The sequence below is a fragment of the Notechis scutatus genome, chromosome 2 (genome assembly GCF_049901735.1).
Source record: "Notechis scutatus isolate UNSWTSFEM ecotype Mainland chromosome 2, rNotScu1.2, whole genome shotgun sequence".
In the NCBI taxonomy this organism is placed as follows: domain Eukaryota; kingdom Metazoa; phylum Chordata; class Lepidosauria; order Squamata; family Elapidae; genus Notechis; species Notechis scutatus.
Genome location: NC_142010.1, coordinates 256,905,367 through 256,931,694, shown reverse-complemented (window position 1 = coordinate 256,931,694; position 26,328 = coordinate 256,905,367). Strand labels below are relative to the sequence as shown.

Sequence of the window (26,328 nt, the reverse complement as noted above, 5' to 3'; positions counted from 1 at the left end):
TACTTAGTGACCATTCAAAGTTACAACTGAAAAAGTAAGTTATGACCATTTTTCACACTTATGACTGTTTCAGCATCCCTATAGTTATGTGATTTACTTTTAGGTGCTTGACAACTGACTTATATTTATAACGGTTGTAGTGTCCCAGGGTCACATGATCCCCTTTTGCGACAAGCAAATTCAATGGGGAAAACCGGATTCATTTAACAACCATGTCACTAATTTATCACCTGCAGCGATTCACTGAACAAATGGGGCAATAAAAGTCGTCAAATGGGGCAAAACTCACAACTTTCTCACTTAGCAACCTCAATTTTGGGCTCAATTGTGGTCGTACCTTGAGGACTACCTGTATCAACCTAGGCTGCCATTTTACTCCAGACTAACTCAAGCTACCCTATCTGAAATACTGATCCCATCAATAAACCCAGTTAAGTGGCTGTTTCACCATGGTTTGTTTATTCAATTTCTATAGCTGCTCATTTCAGACAAGTAATTCTGGGCAGTCAACCTACGTACATATAAAAACAGTTAAAACCAGGACAGGCACCATACCTATGATACATATACCCATGCATATACATACATACATACATACGAATTCATATTTTTATCTACCTCTCAGAGGGCAAAAAAAATTAAGACCATAAATATCAATACAACCAAGAAACGGGGCCCTGCACTGGAGGGGGAGTTTGCCTAAGTCCCTAAGGCACGGTTGGGTTAAACAGGGAATGGATCCACACGTGCTAAATACACGCGGTTTAAGCTCACGAAGCATTAAACCCGTGTTGGCCAAGTAACGTCTGGACCCACATAGCTCGCTTAGCACTTCTGGGGATGTAAGACCTCCGCCTGCAGCAAAGCATTTGCTAGCCCCGGTCTCCCCGACTCGCTGCCTTCCCCAATGGTCCACGTTCCCCCGCCCCACCTTTTCGCGGCTAGCGGGGCATAAAGAGGACACCCGGCCCCGTTAGCAACCCTTTCCGGCGGTGCCGACTCACCGGCTCCGGTTTCCCGGGGGAAGGAAAAGGCGATGCACCCTGCTCCCCCACCTGTCTGCGCAACCCCCCCTCCGGATCTCTTCTGGGACCTGTCGCGCGTCCCCACCGCTAAATTGCGACCTTGCGCGTTCCCGTCGCCCGGATTTCCCACCCACTCTCCCCCTGCGCGCGACCGTTTCTAGCCACGCCCTCCGCCGGCGATCTCCATCTTTTCACGTCGTCACCACTTTCCCTTCTCGGGGAAAGGGCCGAGTCCGCGGAGATCACGTGCCCCCGAGGCCCCGCCCAGGCACGTGAATCAGAGCTTGCATGACGGGAAATGAAGTTCTCCTGAGCTCCGAGTTCGTAGTGTTTTTCCTCCCTTCCTGGTCTCCGCCTACGCAGAAACCATGTTGTTTCCTAGGCTACCTGCGGAGTTAAAGTTGCTTGTTTAAATATTTCTGTGTCAAAGCAAACTCATGTTTTGAAGGGGAAGCCCATTTCACAGAGGGGCAAATTGATGCGACTAAAAGAAAAGTTAATTTGCCTGCAAGTGAACACAACACAGAGCATAACAACCCTGTGGGATCGCAAAGGTGTTTCAAAAGGCAATTGGACTTTTCTTGGTTTTTTTCCTTGAAAATGTTTAAGTTCTCATCCAAAAAGCTTCTTTAGGTCTTGGATGAGAAACAAAATGTTTTCAAGGAAAAAACTCCCAAGAAAGTCCAGTTGTCTTTTGAAAAAAAAAAAAAAAAAAGTTTTTCCCCAAAAGCCATCACTCTGCTAAACAAATAATTCCCTCAACACTGTTCATCTATTTACCAAGTCTGCACTACTGTTACTGTTAATCTTCTCATTACTCCTTATCGCCCATCCTGTCGCTTGTGACCGTATGACTGTAACTTTGTCGCTTGTATCCTTATGATTTTTAATGACAGTTTCCTAGTATGATTTGATTGTTGATTGTACCCTGTGACTATTATTAAGTGTTGTACTTTATGATTCTTGACTTTTGACGAATGTCTCTTTTCTGTTATGTACACTGAGACCATTTGCACCAAGACAAATACCTTGTGTGTCCAATCACACTTGGCCAGTAAAGAATTCTATTCTTTTGAAAAGCATATTTGAGACCATAGAGATTCTCAGTCACCCAGGTCATAGTTATCCCAAAAGTGCTTTTTCAGGAGACAACTGGACTTCGTTCCCCTCCCCACTTTTGAAGACATTTCGCTTCTTATCCAAGAAGCTTTTTCAGCACTGACAAGATAGTGAGGAATGGAAGGATTTATATCCCTTGCAGACAGTTGGTAATTTGCATCCTTTAGACTCTTAAGCAAGGGTCTTCAAACTTGGGAAGTTTAAGTCTTGTGGACTTCAACTCCCAGAATGCTTGAGCTAACATGACTGGAGGAGGAATTCTGGGAGCTGAAGTCCACAAGTCTTAAAGTTTGAAGACCCCTCCTTTAAGTTTAGAGGGTAATTGGAGCAAAAAGAAAAAAACAAGAAATTTGGGACAACCATCACCTGGATGACAGAGAATCTCTACAGATATACAATTTGGGATGAACATCCTTGGAATGTCGTGAGACTAGGAATGGATTTCCAGAGAACAAAAAAATTGCAGACTACAGGAACCAGGAGATCTAACTCAGGTGACCCTGATGACACAGATAAACCTCCAAGTGCTTCAATAACCCCCTAAGGATGCAAATGACCAGCTGTCTGCAAGAAATATAAATCCTTCCATTCCCCAGTATCCTGTCAGAGCTGAAGAAGCTTCTTGAATGAGAAGCAAAAAATTGTCTTCAATAGAAAAAAACAAGTCCAGTGGCCTCCTGAAAAAGCACCTTTGAGACAACCATGGCCTGAGTGACTGAGAAGCTCCATAGACAGCCCTGTGGGATCAAGCTAAAGATGTTCTCCCAGGGTCAAATGTCATAAATATATGCCGGTTGCCATATGCTCAAATTCTGATCATGTGAGGGGATGCTGTGACAATTGTAAGTGCAAGGACTGGTTTTTTTTCAGTGATTTATATTTTTGAATGGTCCTTAAAGTTGTAATGTTGTAAGCTGAGGACTATCTGTGTGCTGTACAAATGTGTAAGCTTTGCCATTTCTTAGCTCACACACACACCCCATCCACTTGTCCAATTCCAGAAATGCTTGTTATAGCTGCAGCAAATCTAGCTATTTTGAATGGCACTTACTCAATACAGGGCCAAAGCAGAGTTTCAAACTCACGGCCTGCCAGCCGGAGGCATCATGTGCTGGCCCTGCCCTCACCCGGTTTAGCGAAGGGGAAAAAAGTCCCGCTACGTCACAATGACACCGTAACGATGCAAGTGACACCCCGATGTATGGACTTCAACTCCCAGAGTGCAACATAAACAAGCTCTCTTTAACTGCTGTGTTTGTAACTTAAACTAATTTATTAGTTGTAAACTAAACTAATATTGGCATGCAAAAAAGGGGAGGGGGAGAGAATTGGGACTCAGCACATTATATATATATATATATATATATATATATATATATATATATATATATATATATATATATATATATATATATATATATATATATATATATATATATATATATATTGCTTTCACTTTCACTTCGCTTTTTTATTCACTTTCCTGGTTTTATAATCTAGTTCCGCATCTACGGTACAATTGCATTGAAGTCTCCCACTACACAAATATTTTCGTGCTCCAATTCTATTTTCTTATGTAGTTTACTATAAAAGCCCTTGTTTACTATTTGGTGCATAAATTCCTATATCAGGAGTATCTGTTTATGATTGTTATCTCCACCATTAAAATCCTCCCTTCTTCATCCATAATTGTTTGCTTAGTGTTTATGGTTTCTTTTATATATAGAGTTACTCCTCTCTTCTTATGTTGTAATAGAGAGGTGTATAGTTTCCCAATTTTGGGGTATTCCAATAATTTATTGTTTTTTAATACGTACTTCTTGTAAGCAAATTATATCCAGCTTTAATTTTTCTAATTTACTAAAAACTAATTTACTAGTTGTAAACTAAACTAATATTGGTATATAAAAACGGGAAGGGCAGAGAATGTAATATATACAGTATATTGCTTTCACACTTTATTCAAATTCTAAATCAGTTAAATTTGCATTTTTCCTAGGCAAAGGGTTGTAGTCTCCTTATTCACTAACACAGATCTCAGATAAACAATAAACTCTCTAACCCCAGAGAATTTTTCCCAATCACCCATCTGTCTTGAATTGAAAAGGTGTCATGGGCATATCCTAAAGTGTAATCTTCACTTCATATGGGAGGCAGAACTTCCCTATGACTTCATGAAAAACATACACGGATCTTAGAATGCACCAATTGAAAAACTACACCGCAGATAAAATAATACAGTTACAACAATAAACAGTAAGGTTTATTTGCTGCTACGGCAGTCTTGGGTGTTATTCTAATTAGGGAGGTAGACATTATCAACCAAAATACAGGAATTTGCATAAAAACTTCCAAAAAGGACATTTTCCCTTTGTGACATTGTATTGGTATTGTCCCCCCCTCACGTGTAATATCTGCTTTTAAAAAGTTTTCTATACCTTTGTGAGGAATCAGCAAAAGGGCAGCTCTGCAGATGCTAATTTAGAAACAGCAAATTAGTAGCGATCAATACATTCACCATTAGTGTTCAAATTTTTACAATGCTGCTTTCTTTTTAGCTACTGTGAGTATGATCTTTTGCTTCAAAAAACAAACAAACCTATGGATCATCATCAATGAAGGTTTTTAGGATTTTTTTTTTGAAACAAGTAGCAAAATTGACAGTTACGGTTTTAATAAAATATGGACATTAAAATTGTTAACACTCTTCTATTGCACAGCACATTAGGGTTCCAGCCACCCCAATTTTCAACAACAGCAAGACAATATATTAAAACTATTTTCAAGGACACAGCTAGAACTATTCCAAGGCTCCCTGGGGTGATGGGTGTCTATACATATTCCAAATTTCCATTCAGGTAAATGTGCAATCAGTAAAATATCCATGTGGGGACAACACTGTGAGTTCATTTCCTATAACAGCCTTGACCCCATAGCAGAAGCGTAACTAATCCATCTTTTTGTCGGAGTCTTCTTTGGGCCCAATTCCAGAAAATCCATTTGCAATGCCATTGCTTTTGGTCTGAAAGACAGGGGCGAAAGGGAGGGAGGGAGAAAAATAGAGATTTTTAAATGCACATTCATTCCAACACAAATTTGAAAGACAAAAACCAGAATAGTAACTAGCTGGCCCTAAGATGCTTCTCTTGGTTCTAGAAAGATCAAGTTCCTTTTTAGATCAGTGGTCCCCAACTATTTTGGCACCAGGAACTGTTTTAATGGAAGACAATTTTTCTATGGACCAGGCCGGGGGTAGGGTGAGAAGCATGCAACCGGTAGTTCTTACACATATGCCGTTTCACTCACCTGCCTCTCACTTCCAGTTGTATGGCCACGGACCAGTAATGGGGTTTGGAAACCCCTGTTTTAAATTATGCTTAAGATAGCCTTGGGGATGGAAGGGAGCCGAGTTGGAATTATCATTGATTAGAGTTATAACTTTTTTATTGTTTATTTAAAGGTCCTCGCTTAATGACTGGTTGCTTAATGACTGTTCCAAGTCATGACAGACCTCCCCTCCAAAAGGTACTTATGAACCAATTCCAACGGTTGGCAAACCCACAAACTCACAAGCACATTTCAGGCTCTTGGCAAACTGCCTAACCTGTGTCGTCAGATGTAGTGTTCCAAGGTTACATGATGTGATTTATAATGTTTTTTTTTTGCCACCTGTGAGAATGCCTTGACTTGTTTAATGGCCAAAGTTTGCTAAGCAACTGCTGCATTCATTTTACAGCCACAGCATCTCTTAACAACCAACACAAAAAAGGTTGTAAAATCAGATTCGTCATGTGGGTGCCTCAACATATGATCATCATGACTTACAAAGAAATTCCAGGCTCCATTATGGTCATCAGTCAAGGACTAGTTACAACATGCTTAAGCCACTTCACCTGCAGCCACATATGTCCATCACTGGGATTCTATTTAAAACCACAGAAGATAACATCCTTGCAGGCAAAGGTTATATTTGGAGGTGAGGCTGGGGTGGGGGGGAGTTTTTGGACTACATGAAGCAGGCCCAGTGATGTCACCTGAGCCGAGTGGGGTAATTTTCCAGCTTATTTGGTGGGTGAAACTGACTAAAAAAAATTGTCTTCCATTTAGCTTCCATTTAGGAAAAATGAGCTGGGATGATGGGACAGAGTGCAGAGGGCTTTCAACTTCAACAATGCTTATGGTTCTCAATTCACCCCTTTAAACCCTAAAATTGAAACCATTTACAAAATGGGGGAGAAATGTGGCTCATATGTGACATTAAAAAAAAAAATTTAACAGTGGCTCAGTCCATGGACTATTAATTATTAATATTATTTAATAATTAATTGTTAATGATACTAATGATGGTTGTTAAATATTAATAGTATTATTTTGGAGATGGCAAGCACTGTTTAGGCACAGTCAGACATCCTGGCACCTATAGGCCCCATGTTACTAATCCTCACCCTAAAGCACAATGGTATTTGCTTTCACACAAACATTTTTAAACAGGACACTTGTACAGTACATTCAAGTTTGTACAGGGCTTTGACCACTGCAAAGCCAAGCTTTTTGCAATTCTCTGCAGCATTTGTGTTGCCTTGACTTAGAGGCTATCTCCATTCCGTTATGAATATTCACTGATTAATGCGCAAGATGAGAACAGCAGAGACAAGACCAGAGGTAGTGAATGAGACCACTGCCAAGCCTTCAAGTTTAAATTCATCCCGGAGCAAAATTCAAAATGAATAGCTTCCTTTTCTTAGGTATATTCCAAGACAGGGGTCTCCAACCTTGGCAATTTTAAGACTTGTGGACTTCAACTCCCAGAGTTCCTCAGCCCACAAGCCTTAAAGTTGCCAAGGTTGGAGACCCCTGTTCCAGGATACCTAAGTGCCGTGGTGGCGCAGTGGTTAGAAAGCAGTACTACCCAGGTTACTTCTGCTGATCACCGGCTGCCAGCAATTTGGCAGTTCGAATCTCACCAGCTCAAGGTTGACTCAGCCTTCCATCTTCCGAGGTGGGTAAAATGAGGACCCAGATTGTTAGGGGCAAGAGGCTGACTCTTGCAAACTGCTTAGAGAGGGCTGTAAAAGCACTGTGAAGTGGTATTTAAGTCGAAGCGTTGTTGCTGTCGCTATACTTCAACGAATGCCTGGCTCATGCAGGAATGAGAGAGAGAGAAAATGGTCTAATAGAATTACTGCATGAAACAGGCAAGACCTGTTTGCCACTAGCAGACCCATATGAATCACCTATCCATTTTGTGATCCTATTGTTTTCTTTGCATCTGTTGGAATATTGTACAGATAGTCCTCGCTTGCAACCATTAGTTTAGTGACCGTTTGAAATTACAACAGCACTGAAAAAAAGGGACTTATGACCAATTTTCACACTTACAAATGTTGCAGCATCCCCATGGCCATATGAAAAGAAGAGGGGGTCAAATTATTATTCAAAGCATAGGAGGGCAGGACAAGAAACAATGGATGGAAACTCATCAGGGTGAGAAGCAACCTGTTATTAAGGAGAAATTTCCTAACAGTGAGGACATTTAACCAGTGGAGCAGAAATTGCCTTCAGAAATTGTGGGTGTTCCATCACTGGAGGTTTTTAAAGAATAATCTAGACCAGGGGTGTCCAACTTAAGGTCCATGGGCTGGATCCAACCCATGGGGCCTCCCTGGAAACAGCAAAGGACTGGCCCATGAGGCCTCTTCCGGAGAAAACGGAGCTCGGGAGAGCTGCATGTGGCCCTCCCGAGCTCCGTTTTTGCTGGCAGAGGGTTTCAGGAGGCCACTGCAACCAAAAATGGAGCTCGGGAGCCTGTTTTCTCTGGCGGAGCCCTTGGGCCACCACAGGCGCCCTCAACATGAGTGATGTTGAGCTGGCCACTCCCACTCCACCCACCCCCCACCCCTCCCAAAGTCAAACACAACCCTGATGTGCCCCTCAATGAAATCAAGTTTGACAACCCTGGTCTAGACAGTCACCTATCTGAAATGGTATAGCAGTAGCAGTTAGACTTATATACTGCTTTATAGTGCTTTACAGCCCCTCTCTAAGTGGTTTACAGAGTCAAGCCTCTTGCCCCCAACAATCTGGGTCCTCGTTTTACTCCCCTCGGAAGGACGGAAGGCTGAGTCAACTTTGAGCTGGTCAGAATTGAATTCCTGGCAGTGAGCAGTGAGTTAGCCTGCAGTACTGCATTCTGACCACCATGCCACCCTGACTCCTTCCTTCCTTCCCTCCGTCCCTCCCTTCACAATAGGACTTAGACTTATATACTGCTTTATAGTGCTTTTACAGCCCTCTCTAAGCAGTTCACAGAGTCAGCCTCTTGCCCCCAACAATCTGGCTCCTCATTTTACCCCCCTCGGAAGGATGGAAGGCTGTGTCAACCTTGAGCCTGGTGGGATTCGATCTGCCAAATTACAGGCAGCTGTCAGCAGAAGTAGCCTGCAGTACTGCACTCTAACCACTGCGCCACCAAGGCTCAGGTTCTCCTGCTTAAGCAGGGGGCAGGACTAGAAGACCTCCAAGATCCCTTCCAGCTCATTCATTCTATTCCACATCTGGTGGATCAAAATTCAGGGACTTGGCAACTGGCATGTATGACAGTTGCCCTGTCCTGGGGTCATAGGATCCCCATTTGCAATCTTCCCAGCCAGCTTCCGATAAGCAAAGTCAATGGGGGAAGCCAGATTCACTTAATGACTGGATGGCTGCATAACGACTGCATGATTCACTTAAGTGTGGCAAAAAAAAAGGTTATAAAATGAGGCACAATTTACTTAACCGTCTTACTTAGCAGTGGAAATTTGGGGCTCAACTGCAGTCTTAAGTTAAGGACTGCCTGCATTAATTTCATACATTTGATGCAGTCAAATGACTAAATCAATGAAGTTTCTATTTTATTCTTATCCATTTCTAAAGGGGTCCCTCAAAACATACACACAAATGTTTCACCTGGGTAATACTTACTTTACAAAGTTCCGGCTGATCGTTGAAGGAATCCTGATTCACTAAATCGCCTCCATTTTCAGAGCTGTTCTTTTGGTCACACTTTGCCGTTTCCTGCACTGCTTTCTTGGGCCAAATGCGCTTCACGAAAGGAGAGATGAAGGGATAGAGATACGGCTCGAGGAACCTTTTGTAGACCCACAACAGAACTGGAATGACGATGCAAGGAATGCACACCATGGCTCTTCGTAGTGTGCTTTGAAAATTGTGCTGGAGGAAGAAATACAACAGGTTGAAACCATTATGTAGACAAGGTTCTTCCTCACCAATTCGGGGAGGAACCATGCACTTTCCAAATCAGTATGCATGGCAACCTCCTCCATCTTGAAGCATTATACATAGGTTGGACTTCAACTCCCATAATCCTCGGGGTGGCAGCCATGTTGGATGGGGGATTCTGGAAGTTGGTCTTACGCATTTGGGCTGAACCAGAACTGAGGAAAGTAATTTGGCATGCGTTCACACCTCATGATCAGCTTAAGCTGGTATGGCCTAGCAAACCTTTTAAATATCCTCAACTTACAACCACAATTGAGACCAGAATTTCAGTCGCTAAGCAAAACGGTTGTTAAGGGAATCGTGCATGATTTTGTGACTTCTTTTGTCATGGTTGTTAAGTGAATCTCTGCAGTTCTTCAGTGAATCAAGTGGTTGTTAAGCAATCTAGTTTCCTCCATTGACTTTCCTCATTAGAAGCCCACCCCAAAGTGCAAATAGGTATCACATGACCTCAGATAGTGCAATTGCCATAAATACATGCTGTTTGCCAAACGCCCGAATTTTGATCATATGACTCCTACAAGCCCAAATTTTCATCATACCAGATGCTGAAATGGATGTAAATGCAAGGACCAGTTGTAAGGACCACTTCTTTCAGTCACCGTAATTTTGAGTAGTCACTAAACAAATGGTTATAAATCAGGGACTATCCATGTGCCATAATATGCACTTGTTCAGACAATTACTTTTTGTTATCAGATATTATTGAACAACAGCAAAGTAGCAAAACATAATGGGGTATGTTAGCATTCACTAAAGCACCTAGTCTAGTGGATATGGATAAGTCCTCAAATAGATTCTGATAATTTGGTACACTAAACTAAATCTAAATCAAGCACATTGTATTTTCATTGCAAGATATATCATATTTTTCGGACTATAAGATGCACTCCCCCCCCTCCAAAGAAGTGGGTGGAAATGTCTCTGTGTCTTATAGAACAGGGGTCCTGGACCGGTAGCGGTCTGTGGAACAATTTCTACCAGGCCGCCGGTTTGCTTTGCTTTGTTTTGATGAAAAAGTGCTTCCGGTGAGCTTTTCCGGGTAGAAAGTGGCGTTTGGGTGCTGAAAGAATCCTCGCGCCTTAGTTTCATCGAGGGGGTGGCTTCAAACAAAACTAAGGCGCGAGGATTCTTTCAGCACGCATGGAAAGGCGAGCCGAGTGACCGTCCCGAAGCCGTCCCGAAGCCCATCGACACAGGTACAAAGGAGGAGTTGAAGGTGGCGGGGAGAAGCGGGGGACGGCTGGCTAGCCGGTCGCTCGGCTCGCCTTGCCATGCGTGTTGATGCCGGTACCGGGCCACGGATGATTTTGTGATGCCGGTACCGGGCCACGGATGATTTTGTGATGCCGGTACCGGGCCACGGATGATTTTGTGATGCCGGTACCGGGCCGCGGCACAAAAAAGGTTGGGGGCCACTGTTTATAGAACAAATACAGGGTCATTTTTGGCCTCCCAAACCCTCCACATCCGTGGTGGTATTCTACTGGTTCTGCCCAGTCTTGCCAAGCAGGTAGCAGCGATGGGCAGCGGAGACCGAACCAATTCTCTCCACCGCTCTGCTTGTTGGGCCCACCTGCCCGCCTGGGCTCCCCTACTCACCTTTATCCCTTGAATTTGAAGCGCAGCTGCTGAAGAGTACTGCGTGGCAGCTGCTGAAGCGACCGGGATCATGCAGGCCTGCAGGAGGCGAGTTAGAACACCTCAGGCGCCTGCGCAAAGTGCGCATTTGACACGCGCGTGCACGCAAAGTGTGTGCACGTATGCAAAGCACGCCCACCAAGCCACACCCACCCAACCGGTGGTAAAACTATTTGAATCCCATCATTGCTCCACGTCCCGTTTTTGCCCTCCCCGGCATCCAGAAGCACTTTGCAGGACAAAAAGGGGCTCATTTTTGCAGAGTACAGAATGCTTCTGGATGCGCGGAGGGTTTGGGAGGCCAAAAATGAGCCCCTTTTTGGGCTGCAGAGTGCTTCTGGATGCCGGGGAGGGCAAAAATGGGACTTGCGGAGCCCAAAAACTATTTTTTTTCTTGTTTTCCTTCTCTAAACCTAGGTGCGTGTTATAGTCTGGTGCGTCTTATAGCCTGAAAAATACAGTAATTAGAAATAGAGAGCGCTTCATAATATGTTTTTTTATCTAAGAGCTCCACTCACTTGAATTCAGGTTATTTCAATTGTATAAGAAATAGTGGACCGGACAGCGGTTTTTTAAATTTTTAACAAAGTCAACTTTATTTGCAAATGCATAAACTTCAGCATTTAAATTGCAATACAAATATTGTGAATGCTGTTTCAGGCCATTACAGAGGAATCCATGGGGAGGTGACCAGGTGGATTTTGTTACTTGCTTTTTATGTAATTCAGGTAAAAAGATGCAGAGCTCCCATTATATGGTTATGGATACTTTGTTGACCTTTCACATACAAACAAACACACCTTGGGCCACTGCCTGCCTATTGGTATGGTATAAAATGATTAAATCTGGACTAGACATTTCAGAGTGATATTCTGACAACCAATGACTTTTGATTTAGTTAAAGTGTATTCTACAAAATTGTTTGCAAAGCTGTCTGCAAGGAGTATAAATCCTTCCATTCCCCACCATCCAGTGAGAGCTGAAGAAGCTTCTTGGATGAGAAGCAAAACATCTTCAGAGAAAAACCAGAAAGTCCAGTTGCTTCTTGAAAAAGCACTTTTGGGACAACTATGACCTGGATGACTGATTGGCATCCATAGACATTTAGCGAAGCCAATCAAAGCTTTATAAAGGGATGATAGTGCCCTAGCTCTCTAATTAATTTCTCTCCAAGGAAAACAATTTGCTATTTTTTATTATAAATGGCAATGAATAGTTTTTTTTCTTCCATTTTGGGGTTCTAGATCACAACTAGTTCAAATGTTTTGCTTTTCATATGTTAAAATACAATTATACTGGTGTGGTTTTTAAAAGCTAAGTTACAGTTACAGAGAGTTGTAGCATTCCAGTTTTATTTGCATTTTGAGGAAAACAACAATGATCGTTGGCTGCCCTGAGACAATGCTTTCAATTAATTATAGCTTGCTTGTATTCATGTGTCCTAGGTGGTTTACCTACACCTGAGTTGTGTACCAGCTACTGAAAAGAGGATTGCCATAACTATAGCAAACCTGAGGTAATCAGTTAGAAGCGGATGGATTTAAAACTTCATATTAATGTATCAGACTAAAGAGCAGGAAAATGTACAATAAATGCATCACTGTGAAGAAAAGAAAATGGGTCTGCAAAGTTTATCATTAAAAAATTGCAAAAAAATCAATTGCAAACAAGTCCTCAAAAAAAAAAAATTCAAAAGCTGACAATCATTGCATATCATCCATACATCGCTACAAATCAAATATAGAATGTTTCTTCTGATGTATTATAACTCATATGTTAAATATCAAGACAAAACTTACTTAGGTTGTATTTTATTACTATGCTGCTAGCATGGTAGAGTAACTAAAATGTTGGACTAGAACCTGGGAGACCCAGATTCAAGTCCTCCCACAGATCATTTGTCATGCCAGGAAGTCACACACACACACTCTCTCTCTCTCTCTCTCTCTCTCTCTCTCTCTCTCTCTCTCGGCTCAGCCTGCCTCACAGGATTGTTTTTAATGATTTTTATTGTTTTATCAATATATATCACAGGATTTATGAAGTCTTGGTCATCTAGGTCAGAGGTCGCCAACTGGTGGTCCGTGGACCACTGGTGGTCCATGATAAAATTTTGGTGGTCCGCAGTGCACCCGTGGGGAGGGAGAGTAGCAACGCAGGAGCTCTGAACTGGTGTTGCGTCCTGCCTCCGTGCATCGAGGAGGCCAAGCGGCTGCCAGAGATGCCCTCAGGTGAAGATGTTGCAAGGGGGAGACTCGACCCCTCCCCTCAGGAGCCACCAAACGCTCACCACCCCTCTGGCCGCCGCCAAGCCTCCTCCCACCATGCTTCCTCCTTGCCAGAAGCACTCATATGCCCAGTAGGAAGGAGCTGGCTTGGCGGCTGCCAGAGGAGGAGGCAGAAGACAACACCACTTCAGAGGTTCCTTCCCTCCCACCCCCTCGCAGGCCAGGGAACACCCGGGAAGGGCTCCGATGCCGCCATCTCCCACGCTTATCAGTCCATCCGCCGCTGGTATCACCCGTTGCCCCATCTCCCCGCCAGCCATCTGGTCTTCAGCACATGGTCTTGTCGGCCTCCGGACATCAGATTCCCACCACACAGCACTAGTTCAGAGGTTCCTTTCCCCCCACCCCCATGGACAGAGTGGGGGGGGGAAGAGAGAGAGAAAGAGAAAGAGGGAGAAAGAGAGATGAGAGAGAGAGAGATGAGAGATCCCGGTGTTTTGTTTTCTGTGGGAAACAGGTCCAAAGGACTCTGACTATTTAAGGTTGCAGAAACAGGCAGCCCAGCTAAGTGCCTGAAGGACCCCATCCAGTCATTGGGAGTCCAGGCACTTCAGTGAGTGGCGCGCTGGATTCGTATTAGTGGTCGTCGGATTTAAGTTTGGTGGTCCCTGAGGTCCCTGATCTAGGTCATGGCTGTCCTAAAGGTGCTTTATCAGCTCTGACTGGATTGTGGGGAAACGATTCAGAGCTGAAGAAGCTTCTTGGATGAGAAGCGAAACGTCTTTAAAAAGAACAACAACCAGAAAGTCCAGTTGCCTCTTGAAAAAGCACCTTTGAGATATCACGGGGTTCTTGCTTTGAAACAACTGGAGGAGGGAATCATGAAATAAATGAAGCACATACTAGCATCACAGTGAATGACAATTCCCTACCCATGCCATATTTTTTTTTAAAGCTAACCAGGATTTGGCTTGCTTAATCCTTGGATGGTAGACCACCAGGAAACCTCAGAGTACACTGAACTAAGTAGTAGTCAAGGAAGCAAGGAAGATAATAGAAAATTACTCTCATACCATTGTCAATAAAACTCTATAATCATATTGATGTTTTCATGAGCTTAACCTTTACTGTAATTAGCTTCCCAAAATGAGGGGGGGAGGGAGAGGGAGTCATCAGTGTTTTTCAAACTTGGCAACGTTTAAGATGTGGGGACCAACTCCCATACTTCTGGAAACACTGATGTAGATTCTGGAAATTGTAATCCAACACATCAATAGGTAGCGCTCTTCTCCAAACCTAGTGAGTTGGTGACAACATCTTTTTTCTGTCTTAGTTTTATAATCAGTAATTATTGACATGGTTTGTTAATGAACTATTAACATAAATATATTATTAAATGAAAAGCCATAGATGAGAGAAAGAGAGAGAGAGAGAGAGAGAGATAAGTTAAATAGTTTATTATACGGTCATTAAATAGATTAAATAGATAATTGATTATGGGGATTATATGGTCGTTAAAAAGATTAAATAGATTGATAGATTATGGGGAATACAGGCTCATTAAAAAAGATTAGATAGATAGATAGATAGATAGATAGATAGATAGACAGATAAAGGTTGACTGATTACGGGGATTATGGGGTCATTAAACAAAGATTAGATAGATAAAATAAGATAGATAAATAAGATAGATGATAGATTGATTGGAGATTATAGGGTCATTAAAAAGATTAGATAGATAGATAGATAGATAGATAGATAGATAGATAGATAGATAGATAGATAGATAGATGATAGATAGATAGATAGATAATGGGGATTATGGCGTCATAAGAAAAATAATGGATGGATGGATAATGGTGATTATGGGATCGTTAAAAGAAGATAAGATAGACAGATAATGGTGATTATGGGGTCGTTTAAAAAAAAAAGATTAGATAGACGAGATAGATATAAATGGATGGATTGATAGAGAGAATGCCAGCAGGGATGAGCTTTTTTATTGAGGTCATTCAATGGTCGAAGGCAACCTCTGACTTAAAGTGAAACCTGCCCCTCCCCCCCACACTTTTAAAGAGACAGTTTCAAACAAAACATTCAAATGAGTTGGGGGCTTTACGTTGGCCTCGGCATTAGCCAGAAAACGGCAGGAAGAAAGGACGGCGCTTCAGTCCCGTCCCCCTCCCCTCCCCTCCGGCCCCGCGTCTCAGTTACCTGCGCGAATCTCCAACGTTTCCAGCTATGAAGAAGGAAGCCGCTTCACTTCCGGGAAAGACGGAAAATAAACGTCACTTCGCAACCACCAATGGAAGAGGAGGAGGCGCGTGACGCAAGAGAAAGACTCCGCCCTGACGCGGCTCCTGCGGCGAGCGCCATGTTTTTTTCCTGACCTCTCCCCAATAGTGACGCCGCCTTTTCTTCCTGTCCGAGCTATCGCAATATATATATTTTACTGCAGTATTGCAACGGGCGAAAAAATAAAATAAAATTCAAAAACTCCAGAGAAACAAAACTGCGTGCCACGCTGCTGATTAAAGAGCGAAAGTGGTTTTCATCCTGTAAATGGGATCGTTCTGAGCAAAAAAAAATCGCAGGCAGTTAAAGGGAAAATGACGAATATATATTTTGGTGGGGTTTTTTCCCTGCAATGTTTGGAGGCTGAAATAATGTCGAGAGGCTTGGAATTTGGATTTGATGCAAACGAAGTTTAACAGATAGCCCCATTGAGAAATAAGTGGCAAATAAATTTAAAAACTAAATGATAAATAGGTGCAGTTTTATTTTCTACTTTGTTTCTACTTACACTCAGTAAAGGGATTGCTGTATACCAAGGGTCTTCAAATTTGAAAGTTTAAGACTTGTGGACTTCAACTCCCAGTATTCCTGAGCTAACATGACTGGAGGAGGAATTCTGGGAGTTGAAGTCCACAAGTCTTAAAGCTTTCATGTTTGAAGGCCCCTGATTAGATTAGTTCTTGACTTAAAACAGTTCATTTAGTGACAGTTCAAAGTTAAAGTGGCATTGAAAAAAGTGGCTAATGACCATTTTTCACATGTATGACTGTTGCAGCAGCCCCGTGGTCACTTGATGAAACCAGATACTTGCCAACAGACTCATATTTGTGACACTTGCAGTGTCCTGGGGTCAAGTGATCCCTTTTTGTGACCTTCTTACAAGTAAAGTCAATGGGGGAAGCCCAACTCACTTAACCATGTTACTAACTTAACTGCAGCAATTTAACAACTCGTGACAAGAAAAGTAGGAAAATGAGGCAAAACTCACTTAACAAATGTCTCACTTGGCAACAGAATTTTTGGGCTCAGTTGGGATCGTAAGTCGAGGATTACCTCTACAGGGAAAGAACTAGAAAAGAAAAAAATTCACAATTTCTTTTTTCTCTCAATCTGGTATCGGTCTTGGGACGTTCAAAAGTATATCCAGGGCGTTCTGCTTCATCCTGTGTCTCCTGCAATCCAAATTAAGCTTGTCTGCATCTGAAAATTGTCCAGTTCTTTCCACCCTTGTAACACAAATTTGTATACTTGTAATACAAATGTGGCATTGTGTTGTCCACATGACATTGATCAAGCCATCTCACGTGCTGTGTCCAATTTTAGGCACTGCATTTTTCAGATGGATTGAGAAAAAGTGGAAAAGGCTAAGACACTAGACAGTGTTTCTCAACCTTGGCGACTTTAAGATGTGTGGACTTCAACTGCCAGAATTCCCCAGCAAGCCACTTCGTTTTTAAGATGGTCTAAGGAACTGATTTTTACACTTCCAGTGATGAGAATGTGTTGCAGACCTAAATCATTGATTAAATTCTTGGAAAGCAGATCTTCAATGTTTGGGGAGTAGAATTAGCAGCACTTACAGCCCTCCCAATTCTTATAATTCTGGTACATTTATGTGAATTACATTTTTAAAAGATAATGCCATAAGTACATCACTGTACCTATTGCTCAAATGTGATCCTCCATTTGCTTTTTAGACTGCTCTGAGGGTTATCTCATCTTTAAGGATTGTATGAGGAAATCCAGAAGTACAACAAAATGTTCCCAGAATAGTGTCAATGCGGAAGACAATTGTTATTTCGAGAAGTTTAGTGATATGTTTTGATTTCTCCTTCACGTTAAGAAAAACCTAGAACTTTAGAGCTCATTCTGAGCCAGCCTGCTCGGCTTTTTTTCAACCTTGTTTATCAAATAAAGGAGAAGAAGGAGGGATGTTCACATAGCTTCAAAGCTTTTCCCAATGTGAAAGTCTCTGACTTTCGATTTCCACCCTAGAATCATATGCCAGACAGTCAAGGTCAGGTCTGGTTCTCTCCTGACCGTATCAAGGCTCTGAAGTCCTGGTGCCAGGTTTCGATAAAAACTTTGAGGTTATTTGTTGGTAGCTTCTGCACAGATTAGCATTGGGTATTGTGGAAACTGGCCATCTCTGGAGTATCTCTGCTGTCATTATTAAGGACCTCCTGGCAGCCTGTAAGAGATTTGGTTATATCTTACTTGGTATGTATACATTTTATGCTATACTTTTAAATCTGTTGGCTTGAGCAAATGATAAAGTTTATAATCCCTTTGCTTTCTGCTGTGCCTATTGTCTCTGGATCCAAAAGGACCAATTGCCCTTTGATTTGATCAGTGCCTTGATACATTGCAAAACATAATCGGCAATGAAGATGGATTCAGAGACATACCCTGATAGTGGGGAAGAAAATGTGCTAAGGAAGGAGATCGTGGCCAGGAATTATATTCCTGGTGTCCCCGCACAAATACCTGGAGGTCAGGGGCTCAAATATTAAATGGGGTGACCCAACTGATGTCATGCCAGCATAAGTTGGCACATTTTGGAGATTCAATTCCTGGTGCAGTGCTTAAGTGTAATTTCTTGTAATGGGAGAGAGGAAGGACTAGGGGTCAGCTAGTAGAGGATGGGTCTTTCTCACTATGTTCCATAATGTCTGGGAGCAATTAGAAGCCACCCAGAGAAAGGTACAACAACAAGCTGAAGAAGTGACTATTTTGAAAAATCAGCTGGCTTTTATGCAACCTAGAATTAAGGAGAAATTTTCAGACAGTTATAACAATTAATCAGTGGAACAGTGACAACACCAGAAGCTGTGGGTCTTTAAGCCATAGTTCTCCAACCTTGACAACTTTAAGACACAGCTCGGCAATTACTCACAAGGGTGTGCTAGAAAGCAGTCTAGGGAGATTGGTTTACCCAAGGCTATTTGGAGCGGGATGGCTTTGATTAATTACTTGAACACACAACTTGCACACACAACTTAGTCAGGGTTGACTAAGTCAGCGGTCTCCAATCTTGGAAACTTGTGGACTTCAACTCCCAGAATTCCCCAGCCAGCCATGGGGAATTCTAGGAGTTGAAGTTCACAAGTCTTAAAGCTGCCATGGTTGGAGACCACTGTTTAAAGCCAGAATGGTATAGTGTCTCCTGCTTGAGTGGGGATTGGACTAGAAGACCTCAAAGGTCCCTCCCAACTCTGTTATTCTGTATTTTGTGTTCTGGAAGAGATGGATGGGACACCGGAAGACAACATCCCAGGTTGTTTATCCACATGACACTGGAGTTCAGTTGTGGCTTCACCAGTTAGAAACACGTGGGGATTGGGGTAGGGAGTGTTTCCAGTTTCCTACTGGAGATTAGGCCATGCCTGGAAATTTAAATACTGTAGTGTGTAAAAAAAAACTGGTTGATAATTGTACTTTTTGTCTCTAGTAATGCATGTGAGGATATTTTAGACAAAGGAATTGTTGGAAGTTAAAACATATCTCTCTCCTAGAAAAATGAAATATTTTAGGATATACTAAAAAGGCAGAATATTTCCCCCCAAAGAAAAGTAGAAACTCAGAGAGGCAGAAACTCAGCCCCCACCCACCTTTGTTAATGGGGCATTAAAGTCTGGGCCAGTCTATTCTACATAACACAGATCTACTCCAGGTAGAGCCATAAGGCTCTTCAAACTTGGCAAGTTTAAGACTTGTGGACTTCAACTCCCAGAATTGCTCAAAGCCCTTTCATTACATCATCATCCAAGCAAGGCTCAACCAAGCCTGGGACTCAGGACAGCCTACCGAGTTGTCCCTGCATGGAGTCTGACAACCAATCAAAATACAAGCTCAAATTCAAATCCCAACAGAGGGCATAAAACCCAGGGACTCTCAGCATCTCCGCCTTTTTTTTTTCTACTCAGGAGCTCCAAGGCAAGTGATCCTCTCCACCATTAAGCCATCTTTCCAAACAGCCTCCACGTTTCCAGTGTCTTTCTCCTCCCACTTGGAATTAAACCCAAGAGAATAAAAGAATAAAAGAGTTTGACTTGCTTCTGCTTTGTCAGCTTTAAGATCAAATTCAGTTTGTGCATTTGGTTCTCCTTGCGCTTGCAAAGGGAGTGGGGGCAGCAGATGGTTTTCAAACGTGTGTGCTTTTTTCCTTCCCTTTTTTTTTTTTTTAAAGTCGTTGGAAAGGAAGGGCTAACAATCTTTTTTTTTCTAGAGGGGCAGTTTTGTGTAATGTTGAAAGGTACCAGGCTAGAAATGGTAAAGTTCTGGTTTTGCCTTTTTTCACAGCAACTAATTTGGCAAAATTGGGTTAATCACAGTCGCTCAGCTCTAGGAAAAGAGGCATTGGCAAGCCACGTCCAAAGAAGTTGCCAACAGTGCTAAAAGCAGAGGTCTCCAAATTTGGCCACTTTAAGACTTGGGGATTTCAACTCCCAGAATTCTCCAGCCAGCACAAAATAGCAGATTTAACATACTGACAGATTTGAAAGGGACCTTATTGGTCTTCTAGTCCAGAGGTCTCCAACCTAGGCAACTTTAAGACTTGTGGACTTCAACTCCCAGAATTCTCCAGCCAGCTATGCTGGCTGGAGAATTCTGGGAGTTGAAGTCCACAAGTCTTAAAGTTGCCAAGGTTGGAGACCTCTGTTCTAGTCCAACCCTCCGCCCAAGCTGGAGATCCTACACCGTTTCTGACAAATGGCAGTCCAATCTCTTCTTGAAAGCATCCAGTGATGAAGCTCCCACAACTTCTGAAGGCAACTTCTGTTTCATTGGTTGATTGTTCTCACTTCAGAAAGTTTCTCTTTATTTCCAGGTTAAATCTCTCCTTGTTCAGTTGCCATCCATTATTCCTTGTCTGGCCTTCGGGTGCTTTGGAAAATAGATTGACCGAGGGACCTCCCTGTGGCAGCCCCTCAAATATTGGAAGACCGCTATCCTGTCTCCCCTGGTCCTTCTCTTCCCATGCCCAGTTCATGTAACCGTTCTTCGTATGTTTTAGTCTCCAGTCCCTTAATCATCCTGGTTGCTCTTCTCTGCACTTTTTCTAGAGTCTCAACATCTTTTTTATAGTGTGGTGACCAAAACTGGATGCAGTACTCTAGGTGTCGTCTTACTAAGGCTTTATAGAGGGGTATTAGTACCTCCCTTAATCTTGATTGTATCCCTCTGTTAATGCAATTTAGGATTGCATTAGCTTTTTTGGCTGCTGCTGCACACTGCTGGCTCCTATTGGTTATCCACTAAGACTCTGAGATCCCTCTCACAGTTACTGCTATTAAGCCAGGTTTCACTCAGTCTATATGTGCACTTTTGGCTTTTCTTGCTTAAGAATGCTTTGTATTCATCCTGTATCCACAGCTTAAGACAACAACGCAAAACCCAGAAGTTGCGGAGGAGTTTAATAAAGTGTTTTCAGACTAGAGCCCAATTAGGCCTTCCAATAAGAAAATGGCTGATTGAAGACATCCTGTATTTTGCAGGGGTCAATCCTCTAGTGTTTATGACTTGGATTGGAAACCTCACGCCTGAAGAACACTCCTAGAATGGGAAGGCCCAAGAAATTCACTGCTAGAGATCCTCTGAAGGAGCTATGATTTGCAAGAGGACTCTGGAGCTGAGCAACGAAGCCAGGATGTAAGCTAGGAAGCCGGGAGGGCAGCTTGTTTGCAGTAGGAACAAACCATTTATACCAAAAGTTGAGCCAGTCAGGTGGAGGGGTCAAACAGGGGGGGGGGGGGGGGGGGGGGGGGGGGGGGGGGGGGGGGGGGGGGGGGGGGGTGGTGTGGGGGTGGGGGGGGGGGGTGGGGGGGGGGGGGGGGGGGGGGGGGGTTGGGGGGGGGGGGGGGGGGGTGTGGGGGGTTTTGTGGGGGGGGTGTGGGGTTTTTTGGTGTTTTTTTTTTTTTTTTTTTTTTTTTTTTTTTTTTTTGGGGGGGGGGGGGGGTGGGGGGGGGTGGGGGGGGGGGGGGGGGGGGGGGGGGGGGGGGGGGGGGGGGGGGGGGGGGGGGGGGGGGGGGGGGGGGGGGGGGGGGGGGGGGGGGGAACTTCATGGATAACTTCAGAGATCATTTCAGAGACCCAGTATGGGCTTTCGACCGGATCCAAAAGCTTAACCAGGGTAACAAAGGGATCAGGCTGTACATAGACAAATTCAAATTACTCACAGCAGAAACCGACTAGAGCGAAACGTTCCTAATTTGTATGTGTAGAAAAGGACTGGACCCTCCAATAGAGGATGAACTGAGAATGCAAGGAGTTCCCCAGAAGTTGGACGAGTTATATCGGCGCTGTATCTTTATCGAGTCCTTCCTGGCAGAAATTCAGTGATTTTTTCGGACAACCGGAGGAACCGAGTTCGAAGTCTCAATACACAGCCTGTTCCCTACCTACGACAGTAGGAACCGAGTTGGAAGAAGAGGAGCCCATGCCAAGAGGAGCAAGAAGGAGATCGGCTAAGGAAAGGCAGAGGCGCAGAGACCTGACCCTGTGCTTTTACTGTGGAGAATCTGGACACATGGTAAGAACCTGCCCAGCCAAACCTTCTTGACGGGAGGCAAGAGCGTCCCGAAAGCAGAGCACAGGGAAAACAACAACAGCCTCCCCCTCTTGCTCGGATCAGGCCAATGAATCACCAAATACGTTACTGACGTTTCCCGTTACTTTGTTTTTAAAACACGGGCAGGAAGAATGTCTCACGGCTTTAGTTGTTTCTGGAGCAACTGCCAATTTTACAGAGCTGGCAACCGTTGAAGCATTGCAGATTCCTACAATAAACTTGTTACTCCCCTGCAAGTCAAGACAATGTACAGTCAACCCAGACTACAAATCAACCCCTGCAAATCAACCATTTTTACCTCTTCGTGTCATGTGCAAGCTTCTTATCCCAATCCTTGTCTTAGGGATGGCGTGGCTGAAACTTCACAACCCTACAACACAGGTAGTCCTCGGCTTACAACAGTTCATTTAGTGGCCGTTCCAGCATTCCAACGGCACTGAAAACAAGTGACTTATGACCGTTTTTCACACGCGTGACCTTTGCAGCATCCCTGTGGTCACGTGATCAACATTCAGGTGCGAAGTGGTTCATATTTATGATGGTTGCAGTGTCCTGGGATCATGTGATCAGCTTTTGTGACCTGACAGGCAGAGTCAATGGGGGAATCCAGATTCACTTAACAACCATGAGACTAATTTAACAAATGCAATGATTCTGTCAGGGTTCCGACAATTGCCCTAATTAAATCATGAGCCTCCAGCCACGCTTCAAAAGAATTCAAAAGATTTATTAGGAGCAACATGCCGGCATTAACCTAAATGAAACCAACTCTGGCATACGTAATTTATAGTCATCTATGACCCCGCTTCCCCCCCTTCCCCCTGGGTGTGTCATATATCAGATTCTCCAAGGAAACACATTCACGGGCTGGGTGTCATCAATCACACTCTCCAACAGGTAGGAATGATTTACGAGTTGACAGATTCACTTAACAGCTGTGCCAAGAAAAGTCGTAGAAGGGGCAAACTCACTTAACAAATGTTTCACTTAGCAATATAAATTTTGGGGTCAATTGTGGTCGTAACTCGAGAACTACCTGGACACTGGAAGACGAAGTCTCCGTCTCTTCCCGTCCCAGCTTGCTAACTTCACTATGTACATGCAACAGCCCCTCTGCCACAAAGGGTAGAAAACCCCAAGGAGATGGGAGACAAAGTTACTGGCTAAGTATAGGTAGTCCTCAACTTATGACAATTAAACCCAACATTTCTGTCACTAAATGAGACACTTGTTAAGTGAATTTTGCGACATTTTATGACCTTTCTTGCCACAGTTGTTAAGTGAATCACTGCTGTTGTTAAGTTAGTAACAGGGTTGTTAAGTGAATATGGCTTCCCTGTTGACTTCGCTTGTCAGAAAGTCGACAAAGGAGATCCCATGATCCCAGGACACTGCAACCATCACAATACAAGTGTCTGAATTTGACCATGGGCAGGGGTGGGATGCTACCGGTTCTGCACTGCTCTATAGAACCGGTAGCTCTGAAGAGCAGCAGACACCAAACCGGTTCTGTGTTTGTTGCTGTTTGGCCCACCTGCCCACCTGGGCTCTTACCTGACCTTTATTTCCTGCTTTTTCAACCTCAGCTGCTTTGCACGGCACAGCCGAGGTTGAAAAAGCAGGAAAAAAGAGGCTTTTCAAATGCTGGGCACCTGCACGCTGCACTTTTCAGCTGTCCGGGTGCCAAGGCTTAAGGTTTTTTACACATGCGCATAGCATGCGTCAGGCATGTGGGCACATGAAGCATGCGTGTGCAAAACGTAGTCACCGAACCAGTAGTAACACCAGTTGAATTCCACCCCTGACCATGGGGGAATGCTGCAATGGTTGTAAGCGTGAAAAACAGTCCAAAGTCACTTTTCCCAGTGGCGTTCTCATTTTGAACAGTCACTAAATGAACATTGTAAATTGAGGACTACCTGTACTATATTTTATTCAAAATGAACGTAATCTTGACATTGAAAGAACAACTGGAGTTGGAAGGACCAATTTGTCATTAGTTCACATGCTTACAATTAAAAGAAAGATTAACTTAGATCAGGGGAGCCATGGTTTTGAGCATGCAAAAAGTGAATTTGGAATGGTGTGCGAATGAGTAACATGTTATTGTTAAGGTCTATTAGTTGTTGTTGAAACTGACTTTGAAAAACGAGTAAAGATGGTAAAGATTGTATGATTTGATAGCTAAAGAATTTTGGTTATGATTGGTCAATGGGAAAACAGGTGGATTAATTGATTGAAATTAACATTGAGGTATATGAAAGAAAAGTTTGATAAGGTGATGTATTGCTGGTATCAACCATTGTTGATTTTGAGTTTAGGAGCATTTTTTTTTAATATTAAGAGAAATCTAGAAATTCAGAGCTCATTCTTGGCTGCTCTGCTTATTTTTTTTAATTCTTGCTTGGTTAATAAAATGTGTTGGATCTTTACATACCTGCAAATGTTTCAGTCTCAAGACTTCAGTCATGTACCAAACTTATATCTGCTGTCATTAAGGAGCTCCTGGCAGTTTGGAAGAGATTTGGGTATCACCTTGCTTGGAATGTATGCTTTTTATGTTACATTTTAACTCTGCTTGAGCTAATAATAAAGATTAAAATCCTTTTATTGACTGGTGTGCTTATTGTCTCTGGATCAAATAGAACCGATTGCCTGGATCACTGACCCGATCATTGACCCGATCACTGCCCTGACACTTGGCAAAATACCCAGATGTGGAATTGCTATGTATCACTGTACAATGTTTAAAGACAAATTCAGTTTTTGCAAGGCAGGATATCCTTTTTAGGCCCGCACTAAGAAAATTATATTTGAAAACTGGATTCCTTCCTCAGGCTCTTCCTTTTGGTCACCATAAGCTGGCTATAGTTTTCATGGCTACTTTGAGTTATGTATAGCTGTTAAGTGTTAAATCAAAGCTTCAGCAACATCCCTGCAACCAGTTTTGGGATGCTGCCGGTTTGGATCGGTTCTAGCGAACTGATAGTTCTGACCAATTGGTCCCGCCCACTGGCTCCCAGCCTGTCTTGTCCTATATTTCCTTCTTTCTGGCTCAGTTGATTCGCAGGGCACAACTGATATCCGCGCCTCAGCTGTTCTACTTACTGGGACTGTCCTAGAAGGTAAGAAGTTGAGCTTCAAATTGCTGTATTTTGAACGCTGCACGCGCTCACAAACTCAATTATTAAACCAGTTGCAATCTTTCAAATCCACGTGGTCAGCTGCCCAGAACATCAAATCCATGTGGTCCTGTTTATCTCTAAACCATCTTTCCAATGAGCCTCATGTTTCCAATGTTTCTCCCCACTTGGAACTGAACCAGATGGCTACTTCTTCCAACAGTAGCTTTGAATTGGGGATAACAGATAATCAGTTGGAAGGGATCTTGTAGGTCATCTAGCCCAACCCCGCTGCCCAAGCGGGAGACCCTATACCAGTAGTGGCTAAATTGTGTGCAAGCTCATGCTTGCGTGCTCACGTGCCAGCACCCAGAAGGCAGAGCGCACGCCCCCTGCACACGCGTGCTCAATTCCTCCTCCCCACTGCCACCTTACCTGCACTGCGCCTCCTAGCTGATTTTCACCCTATTTGAGGCCTTTTCCGGCCTCCCAGAAGCTTGAGGACAGCTTCTGCAGCCTTTGCAGAAGTGATGAAAAAGACCTCTTTTTCGGCCTGCAAAGGTTGCAGAATCCATCAAGCCTCTGGGAAGGCCGAAAAAGGCCTCAAATAGGCGGAAAATCAGCTGGGAGGCACACGCATGCGCTGTGAGGTAAGTTTGCTTTGGCTCGCGTGCCAGCACAAATGGCTTTGTGTGCCACCCATGGCACGCACGCGTGCCATAGGTTCGCCATCCCAGCCCTACACCATTTCTGACAAATGGCAGTCCAATCTCCTTTTTGAAAGTCTCAAGTGATGACGCTGCCACAACTTCCGAGGGCAAGCATGCCGTTTTGAGCTGCGTATTTATAACTCACGGGTCTGGGATGCAAAATGTAGCTGGCCATTAAAAGGCAGCAGAGATATTTTTGAATTACTACAGATTCAGTATCCCTAGCAAAGCAACGTATCCATCAATGGTCATATGTCTAGTATGTTTATGAGCCATTGGAGTTACAGCTAGTCACCATTCAAGTCTTAATCCCGAAGGACCTTTCATACAGCATGT

General features: G+C 43.4%; 2 protein-coding genes across 12 annotated transcripts in view; both read right to left on the bottom strand.

Moving 5' to 3' along the window:
- The window catches only part of DYM (dymeclin), a 250,890-nt gene extending 249,618 nt beyond the window's left edge, over positions 1–1,272 (bottom strand). For 3 of the 11 annotated variants that reach the window (XM_087958659.1, XM_087958654.1, XM_087958662.1), the window contains exon 1: positions 932–1,153. The gene's annotated coding sequence lies outside the window, so the exon portion shown is untranslated. The other 8 variants (XM_087958663.1, XM_087958658.1, XM_087958653.1 and 5 more) reach the window with 6 other exon arrangements.
- A 3,108-nt stretch (positions 1,273–4,380) lies between these two features.
- Positions 4,381–15,662, bottom strand: C2H18orf32 (chromosome 2 C18orf32 homolog). The gene is made up of 3 exons (XM_026666335.2): positions 15,509–15,662; positions 9,108–9,356; positions 4,381–5,166 (listed from the first exon to the last, which is right to left on the bottom strand). The coding sequence occupies exons 2-3, from the start codon at positions 9,324–9,326 to the stop codon at positions 5,092–5,094; spliced, it is 294 nt and encodes a 97-aa protein (XP_026522120.1). The 5' UTR covers positions 9,327–9,356; positions 15,509–15,662; the 3' UTR covers positions 4,381–5,091.
- Positions 15,663–26,328: the final 10,666 nt, after the last annotated feature.

What these genes read in the sequence shown, in the direction of transcription:
- C2H18orf32 (XM_026666335.2), bottom strand. Translation starts at nt 9,326, where the DNA reads ATGGTGTGCATTCCTTGCATCGTCATTCCAGTTCTGTTGTGGGTCTAC. An exon ending in ATCAGCCGGAACTTTGTAAA is followed by an intron (nt 5,167 to 9,107) that starts GTAAGTATTACC and finishes CCTGTCTTTCAG; the next exon opens with ACCAAAAGCAATGGCATTGC.